The following is a 9,687-nucleotide window of genomic DNA, read 5'->3' on the forward strand; positions in this document are numbered from 1 at the left end:
CACCTCGCTCATTTTCCTGCAGATTCCCAACCGCGGAAAATACGCCGCGGCGAAATTTAACGGAACAAATTGGTCCTTCGAGCCGGATCTGGTTAAACGAACAACGGTGCTTCGGGAAAATCGTGCAAGTGAACTCTGTGCTTCAAGTGCATCTGGCTTTTCTTCTTCACCTGTGGAGATCTTCTTCGGTGATCCAGATCAGCGAAAATCTCCAACCAGGAATCTGAAAAGAAGAGCCGATTGAAAACCGGTTACGTAACCATCCTTTGTTTCAACGGCAACGACCACGCTTTGTGACGTCACGCCGAGAGCCTAACGACTTTGGGTAAGTCAGCGCGACTAATATTTACCAACATTACGGTACGCGTTGAAAGGCTTAGAAGTACGGTCTCAGTGGTTCTCTATCGAAATATTAAATTAAATTTCGCCTTGAATTGCGATCATGACTACGTCCTTTTCGGATCTTCTGCGTGAACAAGAGGAAGTAGCGGGGTGGATACAAAGATTCTGGGCTAACGTATGCAAGTTAGGAAAGGACAAGCTGACGGGAGCGGTTTTAGAGCAGAGACAGGGTTTGCTCAACCGATACTGGGACACGTTCCTTAGCGGACACCGTAAATTGATGAGATGCAAGGAGGCGAGTTCTAGTTCATATGTCAAAGAGGACGCCTTTTCGGTCACAGAAGAAGCTTACCTTGACGCAGCCTCCATGATTTCCCATCACCTGAAAGAGTTGCCGTCCCCTTGCTCCTCGCATGTTCAACAGTCCAATATTGCGCCTCCGCCCCACCCGCAACTGCCTAAAATTGATTTGCCGAAATTTTCGGGCGATCCGTTACAATGGGAGAGCTTTCGCGACCTTTTTAAAAGTCTAGTCCATGACGTCAGCCACTTACCTGACGTACAGAAGCTACTCTATTTGAAGTCTAGTTTGACAGGTGAGGCCGCCGAGGTCATTCGGAATACGCCGATAACGGACTCCGGCTTCAGGGGAGCATGGGACGATCTGGAAGCCCGGTACGGTAACATTCGTCTGTTATCGTTTTCCCATCATCGAGCGCTCCTCTTGTGCCCACCAGCCCTGCAGCAGTCAGCTGGCGAATTGAAGCGGCTTTTAGACACTTTCCGCCAGGCGATTAGGGCGTACGTTACACTGAGGAAACCCGTTACTTCATGGGATGAGTGGTTTGTATACTTACTAAGCCAAAAGCTTGACAAAACTACTCACCTTGCTTGGGAGACTTCTTTGGCGGATAGCCGGGAAATCCCGCGGTTCCAGCAATTATCGCAGTTCTTGGAGAACCGGATCCAAGCTTTAGGCGCTGCAGGCATGACGGACCCATCACTCCACGCTGTGTCGCCGACCAGCTCAAAGGAAATCAAACCTAAAACAAAAGGAGGAGCATCAGCAAAAGGCGTTAACTCTAACGTCTTAGCCGCAGCATCAAAGTCGCCCCCGGCCCGGAAATGTCCGGGGTGTTCGGGCACCCACGGTCTAGGATTTTGTTATAAATTCAAGGCGCTGTCGCCGGCAAAACGCAAGGAGCGCGTCCAACAGCTGAAGGCCTGCCTGAGCTGTTTGAATGTAGGACACGAAGTGGGTAAGTGTCCGTCTAAACAAGTCTGTTTAGCTTGTAGCAAGCGACACCATACGTTACTGCACGAGGCGCTGACGGCTCCACCGGCAAGCGCACCAGGCCGTGAAGGCGGACAGCCGGCACGAGAAGACGCTGCCTCGACGTCTGACGACGCAACTCAGCAGGTGACTACCCTCTCTCTATCGGTTGGCTCAAAAGCCGTGGCCTTACTCGCAACCGCCAAGGTGAGATTGGAGGCGCCATCAGGAGAAACCGTAGAGGTCCGAGCCCTTCTGGACACCGGCTCCGATACCTCTCTCGTCTCATCGTGGGTCGCTCAGGCGCTACGTCTTCCACGGCGGGCGGTGCGAGTGGCCATCTCAGGCGTTAAGGACAATGAGGTTGGACACGCGACCGGAGAGGTATCACTTGTAGTTCGACCCCGACACCCCTCGGACTTCCGATTACCAGTTCGTGCGTTGGTACTCCGCAAACTAACGTCGTTGCTCCCGAGCAAACGCATCGTGGCAAAGTCTTGGCCGCATATTACCGGTCTCACGCTTGCTGACCCCGAGTACGGAGTTCCGGCTCGGGTAGATTTACTTTTAGGTGCGGATGTTTGCGGGACGCTCTTTGGTGACGACTCGCGCAGAGGGCCAGAGGGTACTCCAACAGCGAAACTCACCCCCTTTGGCTGGGTGCTTATGGGACCAGCCTCCGACGACAAACCCAAGGCGGAGACGGCCGCTCGGGTTCTTCACTGCCACGGCGAGGACTCCACAAGCCAACTCCTCCAGCGGTTCTGGGAGCTGGACGAGATTCGAGAACGGGCTCCAATGTCACAAGAAGAGGAAAAGTGTGAGCGTCACTTCCTTGACACCCATGCTCGAGATCCATCGGGACGCTACGTGGTGCGCCTTCCCTTCGTAAAGGACCCGCGGACTGCGCTGAAGTCCAACAGGACGACGGCGTTGAAACTCCTCTTCAATTGTGAACGACGCCTATCCTCGGATGCTACGCTGAAAGAGCAGTATCGAAATTTTATGATGGAGTACCTGACCTTACAGCACATGCAGGGTGCACCCGAAGAAGCGGATAAAGGGCCTGCGTATTACCTGCCACACCACGCCGTACGCAAGCGTCACGATCCTTCTGCCAAGTTACGGGTCGTTTTTAATGCTTCTTTTTGTACAGCCACGGGCCAATCGCTAAACGACTGCCTCGCCACTGGTCAGAAGCTCCAGGCTGACCTGTGGATGGTATTGACCCGCTGGCGACTTTTTCGGGTCGTATTCACCACGGACATTGTCAAGATGTTCAGACAGATCCGAGTCCATTCAGAGGATACTAAGTGGCAAAGCATCCTTTGGCGCGCCACTCCCGACGAACGAGTGCAGGACTTTCGGCTTACAACGGTGACGTATGGCACGGCGTGTGCGCCTTTCCTAGCTTTACGGGTACTTGCCCAGCTGGCGAACGACGAAAGCAGCCGATTTCCCCGAGGAGCTTCGGTGGTGCGTCGACACACTTATGTCGATGATATTCTCACCGGGGCGGATGATGTCAGCGAGACCCTGGCTTTGAAAAGAGAAGTGGTGGCAATTTTCAAAGCTGGCGGTTTCGAACTAAGCAAATGGGCATCTAACATACCGGAAATTCAAGAAGCCGACTCTTCTAATACGCGCCTGTTTCAGGAATGGTCCGGCATCAGCACACTAGGCGTGAACTGGAATCCTAGGGATGATGCCTTCTCCCTTCGAGTCGCAGCCGCTGAGCTGGTGAGAGAATGCACCACCAAGAGGTCTATCCTTTCGGAAATCGCAGGCCTCTTCGACCCACTGGGCTGGGCGGCGCCGGTCCTAGTCGTGGCCAAGATTTTAATGCAGGACCTCTGGATCCTTGGAGCGGACTGGGATCAGCAATTGCCAGAGAACGTCTGCACTATGTGGCAGCGCTTCAGAGGCTCCCTGCCGCAATTGGATACCCTGAAGATCCCACGCTGGACATTTGCCTCATCAGAGCCGTCCACCCAGATGGAACTTCACGGTTTTTGTGACGCCTCGCAGCGAGCTTATGCGGCAGCGGTGTACCTGCGGGTCAATAACAATGGGTCGGTAGCGACCTCGCTTTTGGTCGCAAAAACTAAGGTGGCCCCGGTAAAGACTATAACAATTCCGAAGTTGGAACTGTGTGGAGCCACCTTGTTATCTAAATTATTGATTCGGGTCAAAGAAGGCATTAATATGTCTGGCCCGACCATCGCGTGGACGGATTCAAGTGTAACCTTACACTGGATCCGCGGCCATGCATCTCAATGGAAACCCTTCGTTGCCCATCGAGTCTCCGATATCCAGCACGAGATACCGGCGGACAATTGGCGGCACATCCGCTCTCCGGACAATCCAGCGGACTTGGCAACCCGAGGAATGAGCCCAGCCGAGCTCGTCGACTCCGATATCTGGTGGCACGGGCCGAAATGGTTGACGGAACAGCCTGAATTCTGGCCGGCGACCTTTCCGGAGTCCAACGAGGGAATAGAGGCAGAGAGAAGAGGAGCCACGGTACACGTCGTCAAGGAGAAATTCGGAGAAAACTTCCTGTGCCGCTTCTCCTCCCTCTCGCACCTTTTATCTGTTATTGCCCAGTGTTTCAGGTTTGCCAGTCTAAGCCGAGGGCAGCCTTGCGAGAAGGGTTTTGTTAAAGCAGCGGAGCGCACCCACGCCTTCCTAGCAGTTCTGAGATTCTCTCAACACACCAGTTTCCTGGAGGAGATTGAACAACTGCAACGGCACGGCGAGCTACGCAAAGCTTCACCCCTTTCTTCGTGTCGACCTTTCTTAGACGACCAGGGCTTACTAAGGCTCGGAGGGCGCTTAGAAAACGCGGCTCTGCCGTACAATGAGAAACATCCTTACCTTGTGGCGAAGAGATGTCCGTTGGCCAGGCTTCTGATACGGGACGCACATTACCGCACGCTCCATGGAGGTCCACAGCTTACTCGCAGCCATCTCATGAGAAGAGTCTGGATCGTCCGAGGCCGCTCACTGGTTCGATCCGAAATCGCCGCCTGCGTCACGTGCGCCCGGTTCAGCGGACGTAGAGCTGGACAACTGATGGGACAACTTCCACAAGAGCGCACTGCAGCACAGAGGGCCTTTTTAACCACCGGCGTGGATTATGCGGGCCCGATTAAGCTACGTACCTCGCCCGGGCGTGGCCACAAAGCCTACAAAGGCTACATCGCCCTCTTCGTGTGCCTGTCTACCAGGGCAATACATTTGGAAGCGGTGTCAGATCTAACCTCAGCTTCCTTTCTTGCAGCCTTCCGTCGCTTTGTGGGCAGGCGAGGACATTGCGCCACTCTGTTTAGCGACAATGGAACGGTATTCCAGGGAGCAGACAGAGAGCTCCGCGCTATGTTCCGCCAGTCTACTTTATTCTACCAGGAGGCAGCCGCATCCCTGGCATTAGACGGCACCAGCTGGCAGTTCATTCCCCCTTATGCGCCGCATTTTGGTGGCCTGTGGGAGGCAGGGGTAAAATCCGTAAAGCACCATCTACGGAGAGTGATCGGTGATTCCACACTTACCTTCGAGGAACTGACGACTCTCCTCTGTCAAATAGAGGCGTGCCTAAACTCGAGGCCACTGTACGCACTATCAGAGGACCCTTCGGAGCTGGCCGCCTTGACACCGGGTCACTTCTTGATAGGGGAACCAACCACCGTCCCCCCAGAGCCAGAAGAACCATGCACTGCACTTCACACACGCTGGCGGTTAATCTCACAAATGCGAGCACAATTCTGGAAAAGATGGAGACGCGAATACTTACAGCATCTCCAACAGTTTCCGAAGTGGCGTCGTTACCGGGAGAATTTGGAAATCGGCAGCCTGGCGCTTATCCGGGACGACTTACAGCCACCAGCAAAGTGGTTGATGGGACGCGTCACCGAACTACACCCAGGACCTGATGGATGCGTTAGAGTGGTAACTCTACGCACTGAAAAGGGCACTGTTAAGAGGCCAATCGTCAAGCTGTGCCCCTTACCAGTATCGCCAACCGACGCCTCTTAGCATCGATACCAGCTAAGATACTTTAACTTTAACTTCCTTTTTCTTTTTCTCTTTGTAAACTACGACCGAAATTTTCCGCGTAATTCTTTTTGCTTTACTTTGGTTGGTCTAGTTTACTATTCTAATTGCTATTTGTTATTTTATATTTACTCTTTATTCACTTTGCTTTACTTGATTGCTTTGTATTAAAATTATTATTAATTAGTTTACCTTTGTAACTAGCGTGTAAGCACTCATGGTTTGTACTAGTAAAACTCTAGAGGTTATTTGCCTTGATTCACGTCAACCATTCTTCGTATCACCGAAGAAGGCGGGCGGTATGTTCGAGCGAACTGTTTCCCCAATGTCTAACGCGACTGACTTCTGTCGTATTGCCATCCCTCTCTCATCGGCGCCCATCTCTCTCACGCCGTTGGCCAGCGGTGTGGGGCGAGGACGCCGGGAGGGAGAGGGAGAGGTGCGAGCCTGTCGTCGCTCTGAGACGGGGCTCACTCTTGTCTCACTCTTGTCTCACTCTTGTCTCACTCTTGTCTCGCGAACGCTTTTCGGAGAATTCAAATCCGCAAATCTCTCCTTTTGCTCTTTTTCTGGCGCTTCGCACGAACCAAGTGCTTCGGCGAACCGCAATAACGCGGATTAATTCAGTGAATAGAGGACTGAAATATAAACTGGTTATTCCTAAGACTACCTGTTAATTTATTAAATACAACGAGTTTTTGCTAAAACTACGCAACACGTTGCTGTGGAGTTCATTGCTTCCGCCTTTCCAAGACTCCTGCGCTTCGGTAAACGCGATCCGGCACCTCGCTCATTTTCCTGCAGATTCCCAACCGCGGAAAATACGCCGCGGCGAAATTTAACGGAACACGTAGAAGATAAAAAGTAGGAAACTTAATTCCCTACAAAAAAGGTCTCTTAACATTTTGCCATAGCTCGCTTCGTTTCCGAGATATTTGCAGATTTATCTCAAGGGAAGGGGCCTGACGGACATATTTCGAGATATTTCTTCTTCTTGTTGTTCTTCTTCTGCACAGCTAAGCTGGAAGTGGCATTTGCAGCTCGCAATAGTGCAGAGTTATCTCAACGAAAGGGGCCACGGTGTTTCTGTATCTCTATTATGTTGGTGCGGCTTCGGAACTTTTAAATATCTCGATATATCTCGAAAACTACGCTTCTGATCAAAAAATATCATAGAACATAAATTGTAGGAAACATAATTCTCTACAAAAAAGGTCTCTTAACATTTTGCCATAGCTCGCTTCGTTTCCGAGATATTTGCAGATATATCTGAAGGGAAGGGGCCTGACGGACATATTTCGAGATATTTCTTCTTCTTGTTGTTCTTCTTCTGCACAGCTAAGCTGGAAGTGGCATTTACAGCTCGCAATAGTGCAGAGTTATCTCAAAGAAAGGGGCCACGGTGTTTCTGTATCTCTATTATGTTGGTGCGGCTTCGGAACTTTTAAATATCTTGATATATCTCGAGAACTACGCATCTGATCAAAAAATATCATAGAACATAAAAAGTAGGAAACCTAATTCTCTACAAAAAAGGTCTCTTAACATTTTGCCATAGCTCTCTTCGTTTCCGAGATATTTGCAGATTTATCTCAAGGGAAGGGGCCTGACGGACATATTTCGAGATATTTCTTCTTCTTGTTGTTCTTCTTCTGCACAGCTAAGCTGAAAGTGGCATTTGCAGCTCGCAATAGTGCAGAGTTATCTCAAAGAAAGGGGCCACGGTGTTTCTGTATCTCTATTATGTTGGTGCGGCTTCGGAACTTTTAAATATCTTGATATATCTCGAGAACTACGCATCTGATCAAAAAATATCATAGAACATAAAAAGTAGGAAACTTAATTCTCTACAAAAAAGGTCGCTTAACATTTTGCCATAGCTCGCTTCGTTTCCGAGATATTTGCATATTTATCTCAAGGGAAGGGGCCTGACGGACATATTTCGAGATATTTCTTCTTCTTGTTGTTCTTCTTCTGCACAGCTAAGCTGGAAGTGGCATTTGCGGCTCGCACTAGTGCAGAGTTATCTCAAAGAAAGGGGCCACGGTGTTTCTGTATCTCTATTATGTTGGTGCGGCTTCGGAACTTTTTAATATCTTGATATATCTCGAGAACTACGCATCTGATAAAAAAATATCATAGAACATAAAAAGTAGGAAACTCAATTCTCTACAAAAAAGGTCTCTTAACATTTTGCAACAGCTCGCTTCGTTTCCGAGATATTTGCAGATTTATCTCAAGGGAAGGTGCCTGACGGACATATTTCGAGATATTCCTTCTTCTTGTTGTTCTTCCTCTGCACAGCTAAGCTGGAAGTGGCATTTGCAGCTCGCAATAGTGCAGAGTTATCTCAAAGAAAGGGGCCACGGTGTATCTGTATCTCTATTATGTTGGTGCGGCTTCGGAACTTTTAAATATCTTGATATATCTCGAGAACTACGTATCTGATCAAAAAACATCATACTACATAAAAGGTAGGAAACTTAATTCTCTACAAGAAAGGTCTCTAAACATTTTGCCATAGCTCGCTTCGTTTCCGAGATATTTGCAGATTTATCTCAAGGGAAGGGGCCTGACGGACATATTTCGAGATATTTCTTCTTCTTGTTGTTCTTCTTCTGCACAGCTAAACTGGAAGTGGCATTTCCAGCTCGCAATAGTGCAGAGTTATCTCAACGAGAGGGGCCACGGTGTTTCTGTATCTCTATTATGTTGGTGCGGCTTCGGAACTTTTAAATATCTTGATATATCTCGAGAACTACGCATCTGATCAAAAAATATCATAGAAGATAAAAAGTAGGAAACTTAATTCCCTACAAAAAAGGTCTCTTAACATTTTGCCATAGCTCGCTTCGTTTCCGAGATATTTGCAGATTTATCTCAAGGGAAGGGGCCTGACGGACATATTTCGAGATATTTCTTCTTCTTGTTGTTCTTCTTCTGCACAGCTAAACTGGAAGTGGCATTTCCAGCTCGCAATAGTGCAGAGTTATCTCAACGAGAGGGGCCACGGTGTTTCTGTATCTCTATTATGTTGGTGCGGCTTCGGAACTTTTAAATATCTTGATATATCTCGAGAACTACGCATCTGATCAAAAAATATCATAGTGTTCGAGCGAACTGTTTCCCCAATGTCTAACGCGACTGACTTCTGTCGTATTGCCATCCCTCTCTCATCGGCGCCCATCTCTCTCACGCCGTTGGCCAGCGGTGTGGGGCGAGGACGCCGGGAGGGAGAGGGAGAGGTGCGAGCCTGTCGTCGCTCTGAGACGGGGCTCACTCTTGTCTCACTCTTGTCTCACTCTTGTCTCGCGAACGCTTTTCGGAGAATTCAAATCCGCAAATCTCTCCTTTTGCTCTTTTTCTGGCGCTTCGCACGAACCAAGTGCTTCGGCGAACCGCAATAACGCGGATTAATTCAGTGAATAGAGGACTGAAATATAAACTGGTTATTCCTAAGACTACCTGTTAATTTATTAAATACAACGAGTTTTTGCTAAAACTACGCAACACGTTGCTGTGGAGTTCATTGCTTCCGCCTTTCCAAGACTCCTGCGCTTCGGTAAACGCGATCCGGCACCTCGCTCATTTTCCTGCAGATTCCCAACCGCGGAAAATACGCCGCGGCGAAATTTAACGGAACAAATTGGTCCTTCGAGCCGGATCTGGTTAAACGAACAACGGTGCTTCGGGAAAATCGTGCAAGTGAACTCTGTGCTTCAAGTGCATCTGGCTTTTCTTCTTCACCTGTGGAGATCTTCTTCGGTGATCCAGATCAGCGAAAATCTCCAACCAGGAATCTGAAAAGAAGAGCCGATTGAAAACCGGTTACGTAACCATCCTTTGTTTCAACGGCAACGACCACGCTTTGTGACGTCACGCCGAGAGCCTAACGACTTTGGGTAAGTCAGCGCGACTAATATTTACCAACATTACGGTACGCGTTGAAAGGCTTAGAAGTACGGTCTCAGTGGTTCTCTATCGAAATATTAAATTAAATTTCGCCTTGAATTGCGATC

At 49.4% G+C, this 9,687-nt stretch overlaps 1 protein-coding gene across 1 annotated transcript; it reads left to right on the top strand.

The window, feature by feature from the left end:
* Positions 1-442: 442 nt before the first annotated feature.
* LOC117611493 (uncharacterized) lies at positions 443-5,650 on the top strand. Its single transcript, XM_034339438.2, has one exon. The coding sequence runs from the start codon at positions 443-445 to the stop codon at positions 5,648-5,650; it is 5,208 nt and encodes a 1,735-aa protein (XP_034195329.2).
* Positions 5,651-9,687: the final 4,037 nt, after the last annotated feature.

Source organism: Osmia lignaria, unplaced genomic scaffold (assembly GCF_051020975.1).
Source record: "Osmia lignaria lignaria isolate PbOS001 unplaced genomic scaffold, iyOsmLign1 scaffold0013, whole genome shotgun sequence".
NCBI classification, from domain to species: Eukaryota; Metazoa; Arthropoda; class Insecta; order Hymenoptera; family Megachilidae; genus Osmia; species Osmia lignaria.